Genomic DNA, 19983 nt, shown 5'->3' on the forward strand with positions numbered 1-19983 from the left:
AAAAGGTTATTATGAATATCTAATAAGTTAATGTATATTGAACTCAGGGATTAGCACGGTGCCTGACTCATAATGAGGTCATGAAGAGTCGAACACAGCTGAAACAACTGAACACCAACTGACTAATAGTAGGTGCTTAAAAGATGCTTGCTGACTAACAATGATATAATAGCTGATATTTTTTATCAGTGCTTTAAGGTTTGCAAAGTGTTTTATATATGTTAATTAATTTGATCCTCACAACAACCTTTGAAGTAGGCACAGATGATGAAATTGAGGCTGACAAAGATTGAGTAACTAGCTCATGGTCACACAGCTAGTATCTACAGCTAGATTTGAACTCATGTCTTCCTGACTCCAAGTCCAGAATTCATAGCCACTGTGACACTTACAAAAACATTTACGAAAAATATTCCAATAAAATATAATTAGATTATATTATTTCCATCCTGCCACCAATTTTTAAAAAGGCTTCAACTTGCTATATTTTTAGGAAGATCAAGACAGTTTCAAAACACAGACTATCCACTCACACCAAGGAGAGTAACAGTGACTCACACTAATATAGTAATACAGATAATGGCTAATCACAATATAGTCATAAACACCAGCGTGTAGAAATCATTACTGTTATTCATAAAGCTCTGTGGGACTACACTGTTATATAAGGATATTATTCTGGATCCCCCAGTCTCTATCTGACTACAGGAGCCTTATATGATTTAGGAGCAATTTAATATTTACCAGAATCAAATAAATGTGCATGCATATAGTCTCTCTATTATCTTATCTTTTTAAGTCCCTCAGGGCAATAGAAATGTATTGTATATACTTCTTGCAATTCTATAACATTGTCAATCAGTCAACAAACATTTATTAAGTCCTTACTTTGTGCCAGGCACTGTGCTAATCACTGGGGATACAAAGAAAAACAAAATTGTTAAACTAATGAATATTTGGCATGTTGCAGGATGAAAAAAAAGAGGGAGGTGGCAATTACAGAAACACAATAAGAGTCACTGAGCAGATGATGAAACAGAAAAACCAACCATTTTTGAAACATAATCCAGGACTAACTGTTCAATTTTCTTCTTCCCTATGAATTGTACAGGTAGATTCCGTAAGAGATGCTCTTTCAGCTCAGAGACCATCTATTTAAAAAACAAAAATAAAAAAAATTGTTAGACACATGAAATAAAGCTTAGTCTCTCATACCAGAATAAGCAAAACAATTTTACTACCTTTTCCCAAGAGGGTCTGAATTTCACAAGTCATGCCAAGAAGCCAACTTACACATAAAACATAGTGTAAAAAAAATTCCCTTCACACTCAATGTTCCCCCAGGTGCTCACAAAGCACAGAGGCTAAATTATTGGGGTCTGCAATTTTCTAAAGATGTTACTTTCACTAGTGCCAATATCTTGACACCTTCCATTTTTGTGAGATGCTTTACAGTTGACAGATCTCTCATACCCACTGGGTGGGTAAGTTACAGTGCGAAGCAGGTGGCAGTATGTTACAGTGGTAAGAGCACTAGACTTACCAGTCAGAGGATTTGGGTTCAAATACTAGCAATTCAACTTAATATCTACGTGACCCTAGGCAAGTTCTTTGACCTCTCTTGGCCTCATTTCCTAATCTGTCAAATGAAGGGACTGTGCTCGATCTTATAGGATCTCATTTGATTCACAACTGTGAGACAAGTAAGTAGGGTAAGTAGCACCCCCACTTTACAAATATCACACACTAATATCCAATCAGTTGTTAAATCTTATTGATTCTAATTCCACATCTCTTACATCTCTCTCTCCTCTTATCTCTGCTCAGGAAATTGAGGTTCAGAGAGATTAAAAGACTTGTCCATGGCCACACAGTTAGAAAGTGTCAAGGATGCAATTTGGACCCAGATCTCCCTGACTCTAAATTTATCTACTGTATCACTCTCTGCCTCTCTAGACAGCCCAACAGGAAGAACTGCTTTGTAACCTGGTTTTCACAAAGATCAGGGCACATGATCTTAAGAGAATAAAATACAAGTAATAAATCTCCTTGCCAATCCAAATCAGATACATCGAATAAAGTAAACTCAGACACAAACATATTATACCAAAGTAATAAATCTATTGCTCATTTCACTACCCTAAAACAGCTGTTTCCATATTCTGCAAATCTGTGGAAGAGGCAACCTGTAACACTACTGATGCTATTCTCCTCCTCTTCCATCTTCTTTCTTCTTTTCTTCTTTTCCCTCCTTCTTTACCTATTTCCTAGTCCTTCCCAGAGCACTCAGAAGCAATAGTTAACTGGTGGCATTTGGAACAAAAAGACGCTGCTGACTCCTAGTGACAATCCATGAGAATTACACCATAAGGGCTTGGCTGTTCTTTCCTCTTCATTGAACATGAACAAGATTCCTTAAACATTCAAGTTCTTTCTGTTATTTTAACAGTCCCAAGCACAGGACCTAGTGAATGAGATCAAACCCCATTCCCTATGGGACCTGGGCTAGACTATTCATAATTTTCATTGTTTTCTCTCAGCAAGATGACTGGTTAAAAAGGCACTCAGTTCCCATAACACTGGACATTCTAATGAAATCATACCTAGAGCCCAAACCAAGTTCTCTGTTTTACTACTGTAGAAAACTTGGGCCTTATTTCTTGCCCTTAATGTCCCCATGTAAATTCCCAAAGTCATCAGTCTTCCCTTCTAGAAAATGTTACAAGAGGTAACCCCATCTAAATTCCCTAAGGCCAAAGTAAGATATGAAATAAGAAAGATTTACATTTAGACAATACTTTAAGTTTGGTGAACCTCATTGGAACCCCATAAGGTAGGTAGAGCAAGTTTAATGGTCCCCATTTTATTTATTTTTTTTTAGGCAATTGGGGTTAAGTGACTTGCCCAGGGTCACACAGTTAGTAAGTGTCAAGTGTTTGATCTGAGACTGGATTTGAACTCAGGTCCTCCTGATTTCAGGGCTGGTGCTCTATGTACTGTGCCACCTAGCTGCCCCCGTTCCCCATTTTATAGATAAGGAAACTGAGGCTCTAAGTATTTAAGGGATTTGATCACAAGTCAATAAGCATCTAAGCCTGTCATATATGCTACTCCATTATGCTATGTTGCTTCAAACTAGCCCTTGTCAGACCACTGATTTTCTTTCTTTTCTAAATCTCTTTCATTACCTATCACAGGGATAGTTGAGAAGGGGGGGGGCGAACTGTTGCACAGAGTATTGGTATGGGAATATTGACACTGGAAGCTTACCAAGCTAAGAGGGGCAGAGAGGTATGTAGGTGTATGTTCTAACTGACAATCATACCTCATCTTCATACGATTACTAGACTTTAAAAAAAAACAGTTTGATTAAGAGGAGGATGATGGTATCAAATGATAAATCAAACAAATCTTTCTCCTCCAAGTTACCCAGTTGTACTAGCCAGGCTGAGGAGACAGAAAGTAAGAGAACATGGGGGTTTAAAGTCTACATACACACACACACACACACAACTTCAGTACTATACTCACTAATTCTCCTCCCCTCCTCCACAAATAAAGAATATATCCGTAAGTCAGGTTAGAATTCAACATATTCAAGTTTGCATGAAAGCATGGGCTCTAAAGCCCAAATGAAATCCTAAAGAAAAGTCAAATATAGTTCAAGTATAATTAAATTCTTTGGTATATGCTGTATAAGCACCAATACTGGATAGATCCATAGATGAATAGATTTTTTGCATAACTTCCCCACAACCTACTCCTCTATGCCCCCTTTTTCTACCTCTTCCTCTGAGCTAGGAAATCAAAGCAATCCCACCATATTACCACAGGTTCCTAAAAAAGGATATCTGTTGACTTCCCTGTGGATCAACTCACCAGAAACTCTTTTCCCTGGCCTCTACTCCCATATACATATTGTCTCACCCACTGGAATTTTAATTCCTTGAGGGCTTGTTCTGTTTCATTCTTGTATTTGTATCTCTAGTGCTTAGCATAGTGATACATGCTTCTTTATTCATTTATTGTAGGAAACTTTGGATTCTGTAATTTAGTGACACTGGGTTCTGTTTTGCTGAATTTGAAACCAATAAAAAAAATTACAAGACTTTACTCTTTCCCTGTCCTGCAATAAAAAAAAAAAAGATGCTAAAATAAAACAACTGAAACTGACTTTTTCCTGTCTTGGGGTCCAGAATACCCTGGCATACTAACAGCCCACAGAATACATACCAGTCCCATGAGTAGTCTCTGCTGATTATCTTCCTCCTGGAAGAGGAGAGCTAATCGTGGCTCTGAAATAAAACAGAGCACTATTTAGACAACAAATACTCGCATGGTTACTATATGCTTCCTAACCTTCAATACCAAGTTCCCCCTCCCCCTCCACACACACACACACACACACACACACACACACACACACACACAAAGTAAGAGTCATTAGGAACTAGAAACTAGAAACTAGACTTTCCTCCCCTGGCTCACTGGGAGATGGTTGAGGGATAGAAGACTTTACGGATGTCAGACTGTGGCTCCTACATAAATTCAGAAGAGAAGCCAAGACCTCTGTGAGAGGAAGAGTGAAAGGATGAAACGGTGAAGAAGAAAGATGTCCAATCCTGATAGGATCCAGTTTCCAGATTCCATTACTTAAAAAGGGTTTAGTAATTCGAATCATAAGGATAAAGATATTTTATTAACTAAGGAGACAATAAGCCAGGACAGGACAAGGCTTGGTCCACCTCCATTTCTCTCTCTCTCCCAGAGAGTATGCTGGCACTGAGACTGCTAATTTTAGTTTGGAAAAATACGTTCTGGGTTATCATCTTAGCCCATCTGAACATGAGTTATTTAGCTTAGAAAGTAACTTGATCAGAGTGGGAAATGTAGTATGTGATATTAAAAAGATTTTTCATTTCCAAGTTGACATGTTGCACTAAACAAGCTGAGGGGGGAGGAAGTAAGGAGAACACAGGTCCTATAACAACTATTTGCTGTGCTCTTTTTGCAGTCACATATGACAGGAAACTGAGAGGATGCCCAACAATTGGGAAATTGCTCAACAAGCTATAGTAGAATGAATGCGATGAAATACTATTGTGATTTAAGAAGTAACAAGGGGGATGTTTTCAGAGAAATTCATGAAAATTTGTGTGAAATGATGCTAAAGTTGGTTGATATAGGAAAACAATATATACTACAACAATACTATTGTAAAATAAAACAACTGTAAATGACTTAAAGCTCTGATCAACACAACAACCAACCACAGGACTCATGATGAAACTTGCTACCCACTTCCTAACAGAGGAGTGATGAACTCATAAAGCAGACTGACATATTTTTTAATATGGCCAATGTAGGAATTTCTTTTGCTTGACTATAAATGTTTCTAACAAAGGTTTTGCTTTTCTTTCTTTTTCAGTGGTAGAAGGGAGAAAAGTATGTTTTCATTCAATGAAAAAAAAATTCATCACCAAGAAAAATTATCTACTTGCTGTGATATCCCTGCCTTTATTTATACTACATGGATTCAGGTAGCTAAGGGCAAAGGAAAATGATTAAAGTTGAGTGACAGATTGGTCAAGGAGGCTAAGAAGCACTGGTTAAGCACATCCATTGTGTGGTCCTAGAACACAGAGTTCTTTTCACCAAAGTAATGGTCACATTTCTGTCATATTTCAGCAAAAGATGTCACATTGCAGCCAAACTTTGCTGCCATCTTGTCTAGTCCTTAAGATGATGATGAAATGGAAGGAAACAAAAGCATAGTACCACTAGATCCCATACAGCAGGTTCAGTTCCCAGGAATGACAATAATTCCCTCCCAGCAATTAGTTCAACCACAGCACATGAGACCAACACAAGGTTTCCTTAAGAACATTGACAGGACAACCAGTAATCCAGACACAGAGATAAGTGATGTCAGTGACGAGGTGAGAGGGAGGCAGAGGGATGGGGCTGGTTAACAGAGTAGGAACGTTGGTCAATCTAGAAACATTTCGAAACTGTGAAACCCATTTCCAACAGGACTAACATCAACTGGTGTCACACTGCCCTTATGTTTCTAGTTAAAGGCATTGACAACCTCTGTTTAGTGCCTGTGGAAAGAAGCCTCGTCTTTAGATAGGGAGATTTAAATCGCCCAGGGAAATTAACATAAGATACCATACCTCTATGGGTACTATTAAATAAACCTGGGCACTGTCAGCCTACGGTGAAGATAATTTCACCCTGACAACTTTTGCGAACCTGCACTTAGGATAACTGCAGCTCTTAGTGACAATGTATCCGATGAAGTTTAAAACAGTTCTTAAAAGAAGAAAGGCAGCTATAAGAAACCAAACAAAAGACTTCTTTGAATCACTGACAAGAGAAATATAAACCAAGTGGCTAAAATGTCCAGACCATCTGATCATTCCAGTACTCAGTATATACCTCAAATACGTCAAAGATAAAAAGAAAGATACCATTCACACCAAACACGCTGCAATATTTATAACAGCACTTTTTATAGTAGCAAAGCATGAAAAACAAAGTGGATGCCCAGTGAATGACAAATGGCTAAACAAATTGTAGTACAAAAATATAATGTACCAAGAGAAAGAATGATTATGTAGAATACTGAGAGGATGGGAAGAGTTATGGTAAGTAAAGAAGGGAAGCTAAACATTGTATGGTTAGAGAAATAAGAGCCCAGAAACAAGTGACTTCCTTAAGTGGATGCTGGTGTTAAAAGCAGGCCTGCCTGAGATTGGCCTAGCTAACCAGTTTCACTTGTCATTGTTGTTGGGTCATTTCAGTTACATCCGACTCTTCATGACCCTATTTGGAGTTTTCTTGGCAAAGATACTGGAGTGATTTGCCATTTCCTCCTCTAGCTCATTTTACAGATAGATAAACTAAGGCAAACAGGGTGAAGTGACTTGCCCAGGGTCACACAGCTACTAAGTGTCTGAGGCCAGATTTGAACTCATGAAGATGAGTTTTCCTGACTCTGGGCCTCACACTCTTTCCATTGTACCAACTAGCTACCCACCAGTTTCACACTAACATTAATATAGCATAGCCAAACCTCACCTTAAAATCATAAAACCCTGCTGTAAAATCATTTGGCTAATTGACATGAGCAAAATATAATATTGTTTCATGTTCATCCATGTTGACATTGTACTAACTGGATTAATGCCCCAAATAACACAAAGCCTTCTTAGTGAAATCTATAAAAATCAGAGTGATCCAACTATACACAATGGAAAATTAAAAAGGATGAAAAACTTATGTTGCAACTAGACAGGCAACTCCATTGAGTGAGTACAGGAACATGCATATATTTTACATAGATCCTGCAGACAGACAGAAAACTGGACCCAGAACTGAATTGTAGAGATTGAACTGTGTTTGGAAAACTGTAATACTTTCAATGCTCTCCAGATCCTCACTGGTACAAAAGCCCATCCCTTTAATATTGCTATTTTCCCAGTGCAGCTAAATGGCTGTAATTATAAAGCATTATGATCTGACCCAAAAGACAATGGGAAGACGCATTAGAATGTGAGCTCCTTGAGGGCAGGAAATGTCTTACTTTTCTATTTGTATCTTCAGCACATAACCCAGCGCTTTGCACACAGTAAGTACTTAATAAATGCTTTATTTATTCACTTATAGTGAGTTCATGAATTAAAATTGGCTACAAGATATCATGAATCTTGATGTATATGCAAGAAGTTGAATAAAATATATTCTCAAGGAACTCATGACTGAATAAGGAGGTGGGCCAGTCACAGAGCAAGAGTGAGGTAAAAGAAATGGAACTGCTAAGGTACCAAAGAATCAAAGGAAGACCGCCAGCATTTTGGATGGATCTTCTATGGAGGATTTGTGGAAAGACAATGACAAGATGTCACCCAGAGGCTAACTGCATGATTGCTGAGTCCTTGCCCAGAATCTCTGAATCTTCCGAAATCCCAACCATACTGTTTACTTCCCTCCTGGGCTCACTCTGTGGTCTGCTTCACCTCTGTACTTTTATAAACTCCCATATGAGTACCCTCCTTCTCTCCTCTTCCACTATCCACCTTCCCTTTATGTGTAGTCTTCCCCTATTAAAATGGAGGTTCCTTGAAATCAGGGATCAACTTGTTTTTATTGTTTTTGTATCCCTAGCACTTAGCACAGTGCCTGACATGCACTTAATCTTCATCTATTTATCTAATAATTGCATAAGATGAGGACGTGTGAAGAGGATGCTATCTCATTATCATGACCATTTATTCTCCCAGGACAGATCACAGATCTAGCCAAGTATAAGTTCTTGTAGAATTAACTGGAAAAAAAATTTTTTTTTTTTAGTTTTTAAAAAGGAGTTAACTGACCACTGTAAAGTCATTTAATCTAATATTGTATCCCATGGAAGTAATTCACAAAATTAGAAGTAACTTCTCTATTTAGATAAATAACCAAATGGTCATCTCTTAGATTCACTAAGGTCCCACAAAGGAATATAAATAGGAAAGCCCAGAATAAGCTATACATAGATTTCCCTCTACTTTCTACTGGTCAAAGCTCAGGAGAACCTTTCTCACTAGTTAAAAGTAAGAAGGTTTTAGTTCAGGTCTTTTCTTACCTACTGTCCATGCTTCTAGGTTGGAAATCACCCTATGGAGAAAAAATTGATTTATGTTATTCACAAATATAAGCATTAAGAGGAAAAAAAGGAAGGTTATAATATCACACAAAGCAATTACTGCTTAAATAACTCAAATGCTAAAGAGTATGGTAGAAATTGTTATCTGCTGAGAGCTTCATGATTTAAATTAATTTGGCAAAAAAAGTGACATTCAACAATTATAAAATCACCTAACATTTTTTTTCATCTTGAATCTCTGTAGCAATTTACAACAATTGCACTTCTTGGTTACTGGAAAGAATAGAAACAAAAGCTAGAATAGAGGTCAGAATTTGGCCCACACTTCTATCCCTATGAGATGACTCTGTTTGTAGAAATTATATTAATTAAACCTTCAAAGTAAGGCCAAGTTTGCCAGCAATCCAAAACTTCTTAACCAGCCTACCTATTACTGGGGGGGACAAGTGAAGGTTAACAAGGCTCAATATATAAATACTTTCTTAGCATTCTCCTCATTATAGCTACCTCCTCCTTACCTAAAATTACTTGCTTTTGTAATGGAATGCAGATACCTAAATGCAATAAACGGATTGTTCTATTCTGCTGAGTATGCACAATTGAAGAAAAAATTACCTCAATTGTCTATCATTAGCTTGGTTAAATAAGGTTATTTCAAAGAATGATACCTAGTTTATTAATATAGATGATAACACTCAGGGTTAACTTACTTTACAGCATTTTCAAGAATGTTTCTGAAATACATAGTAGATCTTCTTTTTCCTTTTTTCTAGAATGAGATATGTTAAAGATATGAAAGATAAAAGCCATATGGATAGGTGTTACCTTTCATATTTACAATATGATGTCCTAAAGGTCAGATCTCCAAAAAATGGGAAAAAATGGCTATTTGTTTAGTCCCCCAAAGCTGGAACAATGAGTTTGAGAATAAGGGAGGATAGTAGGGAATAAGCATATGTAGTGCCTATTATAGGCCAAGTAACATGCTAAGTGCTTTACAAATACTGTCTCAGTTGAGACAACAGTCCTGGGAGGTAGGCACTATTACTATCCCCATTTTACAGTTAAGGAAACTGAGGCAAGAAAAGGTTAAGTGACTTGCCTAGGGACACACAACTAGTAACTGTCTGAGGCTGTATTTGAACTCAGATCTTCCTGACTTGAGACCAATGCTCTATCCATTGTTTCACCTAGCTGCCCCACTAAAGATGGGGAGTTCCATTACACCCTGCTAATGTATGGGAATTTCGATTTTTAAAATCTCAACTAAGAATATGCATAGCACCCCAGAGTCCCATATCCCTTAGGCACCAGGAGCAGCATGGACTAATGGAAAGAATGCTCAACTGAGAATCAGAAGACTTGGACTGAGTTCTAACCCCAGGTCTGCCATTGATTATTATGCAATCTTGGATAATGTAATCATTAATTCTATCTGGGCTACAGCTTCCTCATCGGCAAGTTGAATGGGCAAGGTAAGATGTTTTAAAAAATGTTCTTTTAACTCTAAAAATATATTTTCACCTTCTGTTTCATGTTAATCTAGGATTGCTACCCAAAGACCTCATCAACCTCTTACGTACCTCTTCTGAAATTAAGTTCCTCCACTCTCTCCTAACCACAATGTTGTTATACTGTAAGTGTGGTTTAGCATATTTGACACATTCCAAATTGGAGTTCAGTTTTTCCCAGTAGCCCTTAAAGCTCTGCACCTATAAAATATAAAGACATACCATAAACATAACTCAAAATTAGGCCCAGATATTCCCCCAATTCTTATAAATAAAAAATAAAGGTAAGTAATTGGGGTCACTACTCCATAGGAAGAGACCAGAGATAAAAACTAAAACATAAAAGTATAAAAAATGATGAATCAATTGACAATCATTTCTTAAGTACCTGTGACATACCAGATATTTAGTAAATACACATAGAGAAGGAAGTAAATTTATTCTTTACCAGACATATGATAGCACTCTTTGTTGGAATATTCTGCTACTCTGCTGGTACTTGATTTAATTAGTGGGGATATTCCTTTCACCAATTTAATCCCTGTGCTATTCTTGCCCATATCTTTTCCAAAATTCTCCATATCATGCCCACTTAATGTCTTGAAGTCTTGTATGAATATGTGATTCTAGAATTTTAGAGTTTGAAGGGGCTGGTAAAATTCTTAACCTAGGGTCCATGAATTTTTTTTTAAATTGTGATAACTATATTTAATAGAGTTGGTTTCCTTTGTAATCCTATACGATTTATTTTATGCATTTAAAAAACATTATTCTAAGAAAGGGCCCATAGGCTTTAACAGGATGACAAAGGGAGCCACAATACAAAACTCGATTAAGAATCCCTGATCTAACCCAACCTCTCAAAAGCTGAGGGAATCAAAGCTCACAGAATTGCTGGTTCTGTTAATGTCCGACATAACAGGGGAACTCTCAGACCTGGATAATCACCCTAAAATTTAACATGCCTTAGTCTAGTTAGAAAATAATCTTCATTTTTTCTCCATCACACAACCAAGAACACTCACTTTTATATCCATTGAATAACCTGAGCTTAATGACTAACCATAGCTTAATGATTTATGGCTTAGCAGGGGAAGCCTAAATTAAAGCACTATTATGTTGTTTCCATCCCAGAAGTGATAATAGTAGTAGTTCGTATTTCAATAGCAATTTTTAGTTTACAAAGCATGATTCCCCTATGAGGTAGGTGGTATTCGGTATCATCTCCATTTTACAGATAAGGAAACTGATGTTTGGAGAGGTACCATAATTTGCCTAAGGTCATATGACTCATGTCAGATCTAAGGCTCGATCTTAAGTTTTCTAAGTTCTAGTGCTCTTTCTACACCACTATGCTGGCTTACTATAGATTTCCCCATCTCACAATATGCCCCAATCACCCCTTTTAGAGTCTCAAAAGAATGTTAACCAAAGTTGTGTCTTCTTAGATAGATTTATTTTATCCATTAAGCTTATTTACATTCTCAAAATACAACAGAGAAAAGTAAATTAAACTTAGTCTCTTAGTCATCAAACAACACATCAAAGCAGAATGGAAAAATAAAATTCCAAATGTATTTTGGGAGCAATGTAGTCTAGTGGAAAGAACAGTAAATTTGAAATTAATGGACTCAGGTTAGAATTCCAGTTCTTACTTGAACAAGTCACTTAACTTTGAGAGGGGTTCCATTTTTTCATCTTTAAAATCATTCAATTTAAATCTTTAAAGTAATGGACTAAATGATCTCTAGAGTTCCTTCCATACTCCAAATTCCATTAACATTTAATCATCTACTTTCATGGTACTTAAATTCTGGATATTTTAAGAGGTAAATTATTGGAGCAAGAAAATATTCATTTAATAATTCTAGGGATATGACAGAATCATGAAAGTACATGTTGTCCTCTAATACTAACACAAAGACAATAGGGTATTTTTTCTGTTCATAGTGAAAGATTTGCATTCTATTCACACTTCCTTGCCCAGACTCCCTCCTGACTGTTAGCTTGCATTTATGAACTTCCTGGCTGATGCTTGGAGTTCATACAATTGGTGACCATGGAACTTACTGAAGATAATTGCTCCTTGTGGGGATTGAACTCACACTCTTGGCTTCATTTTAAGACAGAATGGAGCACATGAATAATGTAAACAAAAATAGCATAAGGCAAAAATTCTTTCGCTAGAGATTTTATAATCTGTGAAAATCATAGGATTAAATAAAGTTTGTTGAGTGGTTATTATGTGTGAGGTACTGTGCTGGGATTGCAAAGTCAAAAGTAGAACTGTTCCTGTCCTCAAGAAGCTTACATTTTACTGATGGGAAACAACAGATATAAAAGGTATCACAGTAAATTCAAAAGCAGTGTGGTCGTGGGGGAGAGAAAGTGTATGAGAGAAGCAGGAGCAGAGGTATTAAGAAGAGACTCTCAAAGAAGATGGCACTTGAGCTAAGCCTTGAACGCATCCAAGAATTCCTTGAGAAAGAATGTCCTTACATATACTATTAGTAAAGAAACACAACTAGCCACCATCGTAATTCACATTTAAAAGCATTTTAAAGTGTGAAAAGCATTTTCCTCCCAACAGCTCAGTGAAGGACATAGTTCCAATACTATTACCCTCATTTTAAACATGAGAAAACTGAGGTTCAGAGAGGCTAGATGACATAGCTAACGAGATTTGGAGAAAGGATTTAAACCTCTTCTTGACCCAGAGACCGGGACTTCTTTGAATCACAATGGAGCCTCCATAAAACACTTTAAAATCATACTACTGCAACCTGCAGTTTCAGAACCCTGACAGATACTCCAGTGGCAAACATTTAGCAGAGAGAACAAGACACAATACAGCATGGGAAATTGGAACATCTGATTATTCTGCAGATCATCTTTCATTCATCTTTTCTTGTTCATGAATTCTAAATAAATCTATTATGATTCACCCTGTATTTCTTCCTCATTTCTCTGCTTCTATCTCAAGGCATAAATAGTTAAAACAGTGCTTCTCACTCAGTGAGAGCTGACTAAACGTTTGTTGAATTGAAGTATTGCATTAATGGGAAAAAACTGACTCATCAATGGTTAAGCTACTGCTGTGGCCCCACTTTTGCTATGAAAAGTAGCAGGGAGGGTTGGGGTAAGGGGTGGAAAGGAATTTATAAACTGGAATATAAAATAATCAAATGGTAACGACCTGACATCTAGTGGTCAGTTAGGGTAACTCTTCTGAAAATTCATAGGGTAAATTATTACATAATATGATCTATTAAAGGTAATTTAAATAGTACTGACCATATTTGGAGCAGGAAGAGAGCTTATACATCATATAATTCATCCACCTCACTTTACTGATGAAGAAACTAAGGCCTAGAGAGGTAAAAGTGTATGCTCAAAGTCACACAGGTAGTAAACAGAAGTCAGGATTAGAATCCAGGATTATGACTTCAAATTTAGTGCTCTTTCTCCTACCTCACTTTCAGTGATTTGCATCTTCATTTTTGGGCCCCTTTCACATGGCTCTTACCTAGGCCTAGTGACTTCATCCTGTCTCTAACCGTACAAAGCTCTCCAATAATGGAGCACTCCTAGGAAGTACCTCACTCCAAAATCATCCTTTCTCTAGTTCCTCTCTATCCAAAACTCCCATCCAAAACTCCCATTTTCTTAGGGTCCTATTCTCAACTAGGTAGCAGGAAAAAGGGCAGAGGGTTATTAGAATGAAAGGAATCATACAGAGGTGTGAATGACTAGTAGATAATAGAAGGCATTAAACATTAACAGCCAAATGAAGGTTGTTGTTAATAACTGGTATGCAAATTCAGGAGTGGGGAGAAAGGGAGGAAAGAGGAAGGAAGGGGAGGGAGGAAGAGAAGAGAAGAGAGAGGGAAAGAGAGAGGGACAGGGAAACAGGGAGAGGGGAAGAGGGAGAAGGGGAGGAGGAGAGGGAGGGGGAGGGGGAGAAGGAGAGTGAAGAGAGAGAGAGAGAGAAGAGGACTGGAAAAGGGGGTTACAAATGTGAAGCAATGAGAGATAACATTGAAAACTGGTTTGAGCAAGATAATGGAGGGAGGATCTTGAATGCCCAGCTAATGCCAGGGTTCTTATTGACATAAAGAAATGGAATTAAGCCAACAACAGAATGTCAGATGTTGTGATAGTCCACTAAGGAAGATTTGGGGGCAGAGAGAAATTCCTCATATGCCATCCAGCAGAAGAGATTACCACATCCCATCTAGGTTAAGGTCAGTCCTGGATCCACATAAAACTCAAAATGTTAGCCAACCCATAACCAACTTTTAAAAAAGCATCTTCAGTGAGCCCTAAATCAGGGACACAAAAGAAAGAGAAGCCATGTTCCCCGGCTATAAGAAACTTTCTATTTTATTGACTGTGCAAACTTACCTCCTTTATAAAAACAAGTAAATGATGTGTTAGAAGGGAATAGGCCCATGAATATAATGCCAATTGAATACCTCAATTCTGAGAAAAAAGTGAGGTCAAGAAGTGATCAGAGCACGGTGGAGATAATTAGGAAAAACTTACTAGAGCCAGGGAATTTTGTATCAGGATGAAGGAAAGAAGGAAGGGATTCAAAGTCTCTCTGCTTAGTTAAAAACATCTCAATTTTCTCCTAAGATTATGTAGATAAATTGTATGGTACAGTGGATATAGAGGTGACCTCAGAACCAAGATGCACTGGAGTCCTTCCTTTGACACACAGTGGCGTGTGACCCAGGGCAAGTCACCATTTCTCAGTGCCTCAGGAAATTAAGACTAAAAGTTGCAGAGCAAGTGCTCATCTGCATTAATAGAGGGACTTTCCTCACTAAGGGCTGACTCTCTGTGACCCAATTTGGGATTTTCTTGGCAAAGATACTGGAGTGGTTTGCCGTTTTCTTTTCCAGCTCATTTTACAGATGATGAAACTGAGGCAAGCAGGGTTAAGTGAGTTGCCCAGGGTCACATGGCTAGAGTCTGAGACCAGAGTTGAACTCAGGTCTTCCTGACTCCAGGCCTGGTGCTCTATCCAATTGTTCGATCTACCTGCCCAATACCTATTCAATACATAATTCAGTCGCAGATATTAATTAAGCCAAAGAGTTAAAGTCTTGATTCTCTTGGAGGAATTGGATTGCCAGATCCCTTTCACAAATTTTTTTTTTATACAGTGCTCGTTTCTAATTAGTGCCAGGAGAAAACATCTACCTTTCATCTCTAAGAGGCATGTTGGCAGCAAAAATGTCTGCTAATTAACCAGGATCCTCCTGTGGAGAAGACAGCCTGCCTAGAAAGAACGGTTTTATTCTGTGCCCAAAGAGAGAGTTGGCAAAGTCGAAACACTGAGCCAATCTTGCTAGTCAGTGGACTTTAAAGGCACCAGTTGTCCCAGGAGCAGCTTTTACTTGTGACATTTATAAACAAGCTGACTTTCTTATCTCCCAGTACAGAGAGATTGAAGTAGGGGTAGAAAAACATTAAAAAGGATATATCATCTAAAAGAAGGACATCATATTAATCTGAGCTCCTCTGCACAGGAGCATCCCTCCTCTACAAAGAGACAACTTGGTCCTCTGTGGGGCCTTGATGCTCCTGAGGTCACTTTGTGCCAGTCTGGTTTTCAGAACAAGGGTGACAGTTTATAGTTCATACATAAAAAGCACTTCCACAACATTCCAGAAAAGCCAGTCCAAGCTCATACCTGCTTAATCAGAGAGCTCTAGAATGCTAAAACTGATTAAATAGCCCAACACTACTGGGTTTTTTGGAGATGGGTCTCTCTATCTTACTCAGGATGGAAGCACAGTGGTCACTCACAGGCCTAATCCCACTGCTGATCAGGAGAAGCTTTGACCTGCTTCATTTTTTCAGACCTGTGCTTGTTCACACTTTCTTAGGTAGCCTGGCAGTCACTTGATTCCAGGAGTTCACCATATTGGTGCCAGACTTAATGCAGACACCCAATTGGCTTTAAGCCTACTGCAGCTGAAAACTCCCAAGCTCAAGTGATCCATCAGCCTCAGCCTCCTGTGGTGGCAAGGATTGCAGGCATGCCCTGCTATGCCCTATTTTAAAAAGCTCACTTTGCAATTAATTATTGTAGATTTAGAGCAGCTAGGTTGCCCAGTAGATGGGATGTTGGACTTCAGATGTGTGTGTGCCCCTGAGCAAATCACTTAATCTCTCTTAATCTCAATTTCCTCATCTATGAAATGAGGATAATAATTTCACCTACCTCACAGTGTGGTTGTGAGGATAAAGTGAAATCACATGGAAAATACTCTGCAAACATTGAGGAACTGCATAAGTGCTGGTTATTATTTGGTACTTTCAGAGACGATATGGCAGTGTTTGCCTCTCTTGGTTTTAAGTGCTAAATGCGTGTGTTATTTCTTCAGCTAAGACTTAACGGATAGTGCGAGATCTTACGATATGAAGACCTGCGATCTTCCTTCTGTTTTAGCTTCAAGTCTCGGCCTCTTCAAGTATCAGTCTCTCTGTGCCTCTTTTTTTACTCTGATGGAGGATTCATGGGGAAGCATGGATAAGACGCTGTGGTGTGCAGTTTTGTTGTGAGGAATCTGTCTTAGGATGAAGTCACATAAATAGACCTGCCTAAAATGTAAAGTGAGATTATGGGAAAGTTGCTCCTAAGGAAAAACACCTGAGAACGAACTCAACAAAAAGTTGGCAGATTTGGCTAACACAGGTGTGGTTACTCATTAGACCCAAGGTGTGACTATCATCTAAGCTTCATGAATGGGCTGAGAGTGAAGGTGCTTAGAAAGACAGTTAGAAATCCAATACAAGTCCATAGGGTCATACATTTTACTAGCTTAACAAAAAGTTAATAAATTAACTATGCTTGAGGCTAGCAACCTAGATATAGAAATGGGATGGAGAAAGAACTTCCAGAAAAGTAGCCACAGAGATGTCAGGACAAGCCAGCAGAGGTCTCTGCAAAATCAGCAGAGAAAAATCCATCTGACAAAGAATCTTTAAGAATATCTCCCTAAGAAAGGGAAGTGTCACCTTCAACCAGGGTTCCTAAGACATGGCTAAAGCAAGGAACAGAAAGGAGAATAAGACTGCCTCTTTAAAATTATGCCAGTCTATCTATGGCTAGAATACTGCCAGTATTCTCGAAGAGGACCAAAATGACATCACTATGTTAGAGTCAAGTTACAGTGTCTCTGACTGTAGCTGATCAGACCAATATGAGCTTGGAATGTTCTATCACAGGTCAGACAGAAATAGTGTGTGTGAACATTTGGGGTGTATTCTCTAAATTTTCACATCTTGTACTTCTTTTTAGCTCCTTTAATTCTACTTTGCTCATGGAGCACAGCACCCTCTCTGATGAGGACACATCACACTGAGCGGTCCTGTGCCAGTGTCTCCCATGTCACACAATTAATTTCAAAGTTCTTATGAGAGACTTTGAGAGTGTCCTTGTATCATTTCTTCTGACCACTAGGTGAATGCTTGCCTTGTGTGAGTTCTCCATAAAATAGTCTTTTTGGCAAGTGTATGTTTTGCTATCAAATGTGGCCAGACCACCAGAGTTGCACCCTCTGCAGCAGAGTTTGAATGCTTGGCAATTTAGTTTAAGAAAGGACCTCAGGGTCTGGTATCTTATCTTGCCAGGTGGTCTTCAGAACCTTCCTAGGACAATTCAAATGGAAGCAATTCAGTTTCCTAGAATAGTGCAAGAACACTGTCTAGGTTTCACGCATACAACAATGAGGTCAGCGTAACAGCTCTGTAGAGCTTCAGCTTGGTAATCAGTCTGGTACCTCTTCTCTCCCACTTTCCTTCAGAGCCTCCCAAATACTGAGCTAGCTCTGGCAATGCATGTGTCAACCTCATTATCAATGTGTACATCCCTGGAAAGTACACTACCAAGGTAACTTATCCACAGCATTCAAAATGTCTCCATTTGCTGTAACTGACGGTTCCAGGTAAGTGTGGTGTGGTGTTGGCTGATGGAGCAGCTGAGTTTTCTTGGTGTTAATTGTTAGGCCAAACTCAGCTTCAGAGGCTGCATCGAGTGCACAATCATCTGCAAACATGCACCAACACTCCCTTTGGTCTTGTCAACACAGAATAAGATAGATTCTCTATAAACTTGTCAATTCTTAACTTTGTCTTTTTAGTTTGCTTGTTTTACTTTTCCCTTAATTACCTAGTCAAACTCCTTCAAGAAGAGATTTATCTACACCCAGTCCTGTGGGACTAATGGACCAACAGACCTCAGAGATGGATTGAAAAACACTTTACAGGTCATCAAGTCCAAGCTTCTTATTTTATAGGTTAGAAAACTGAGATCAGACAGGAAAAGTGACTTGCCCAAGATCACACAGGCAGTAAATTCAATAGACATTTATTGAGCACCTGCTATGTGCCAGGCCTGGAATCAGGAAGACTCTTCTTCCTGAGTTCAAATCCAGCCTCAGACCCTTACTAGCTGTGTGACCCTGGGCAGTTCACTTAGCCCTGATTGCTTCGGTTTCCTCATCTGTAAAATGAGCTGGAGAAGGAAACGGCAAACCAACTATCTGCCAATAAAACCCCAAATGGGGTCACAAAGAGTCAGATATGACAGAAAACGACTGAAAAACAACAACAACAAAAATGTGCTAAGCACTGTGCTAAGTGCTGGGGATATAAAAAAGAGGCAAAAGACAGTCCCTTGCCCTTAAGGAACTTATAAACAGTAAATGACAAAGGTAGGATTTGAACACACTTCTAACTCCAAAGGCAGCACTCTTGTCTCTGTACCATGCTGCTTCATCACCAGAACCATTTGTGATAGAGGACACATGGTGATACCTGAAAATTCCACAGTCTGAATTTGAGGTACTAGAAAACCATCTTGGTCTGGCAACCAGCTCGGTGTGTAGGGAGGTGACATGGCTTCAAGGAAAGGAATCTTGGATTCTCCAGCTCTTTTGCCACCATCTAGCTGATTGACTTTAATCAAGTTCTCCCTGTCTGGGTCTCTGTTTTATCATCTATAAAATGAGGAGGATGGACTAAATTAACTCCCATTCAGGTCTAATATGCTTGTTTTATTTCAGAAGGACATGGTGGTATCCTAACAGTCCTGAAACATATATAGGATTCAACATTTAGAGACTGGGAGTAGGAGGAAACTTTAGATAAAGAAAAAGTAGCTAAGTTCCATTAGTGGAAAGTATTGGATAAAGGGGATACAGTCAGGAAGACCAGAATTCAAATTTTGCCTCAGATATTTAACTAGCTATGTGGTCCCAGAGAAGTCAACTCAATTTCTTCATCTATATAATAATACAGTGGAACTCAATGGCTTCTAAGGTCCCATTCAGATCTAAATCTATGATTCTATGAAAAAAAAAGTATTATAAAAGGCATAGAGGCAAAAAAATCTAGAATGAGTTCAAGGAATGGCCAGAAATCTAGTTTAACTGGAGCCTAGGCTCAAGACAGAGTATGGGGTACATTAAAACTTAGAGGATGGCATATATATGAAGGGAAGGGAACAAACATTTAATAAGTGCCTACTATATGCCACTGTGCTAAGTGCTAATATTATCTTATTTGATGATTAAGTAGCAAAAGAGACAGAAAAGGAAGAATAAGACAAGTAGAAGAACTAGAAGAAAACAATGTCACAGAAGTCAAGATAAAAAGAATATGTAGGTGAAAGGGGTAGTGAAGAGTGTCTGGAAGGAGGAAAGAAGGAAGGAAGGAAGGGAGGGAGAAAGGAAAGGAAAAAGGAAAGGAGAAAGGAAAGGAAAGGAAAGGAAAGGAAAGGAAAGGAAAGGAAAGGAAAGGAAAGGA

At 38.5% G+C, this 19983-nt stretch overlaps 1 protein-coding gene across 2 annotated transcripts in view; it reads right to left on the bottom strand.

The window, feature by feature from the left end:
• Nucleotides 1-19983, bottom strand: part of GSAP (gamma-secretase activating protein) — a 112651-nt gene that overhangs the window by 25535 nt on the left and 67133 nt on the right. For both annotated transcript variants that reach the window (XM_027838687.1, XM_027838686.1), the window contains 5 exons: nucleotides 10234-10362; nucleotides 9361-9419; nucleotides 8630-8661; nucleotides 4234-4295; nucleotides 1050-1151 (listed from right to left, as the gene is read on the bottom strand). In XM_027838687.1, the coding sequence (XP_027694488.1) occupies nucleotides 1050-1151; nucleotides 4234-4295; nucleotides 8630-8661; nucleotides 9361-9419; nucleotides 10234-10362 (384 nt within the window). The remainder of the gene's footprint in view (nucleotides 1-1049; nucleotides 1152-4233; nucleotides 4296-8629; nucleotides 8662-9360; nucleotides 9420-10233; nucleotides 10363-19983) is intronic.

The sequence above is a fragment of the Vombatus ursinus genome, unplaced genomic scaffold (assembly GCF_900497805.2).
Source record: "Vombatus ursinus unplaced genomic scaffold, bare-nosed wombat genome assembly UNPS02014830.1, whole genome shotgun sequence".
NCBI lineage: Eukaryota > Metazoa > Chordata > Mammalia > Diprotodontia > Vombatidae > Vombatus > Vombatus ursinus.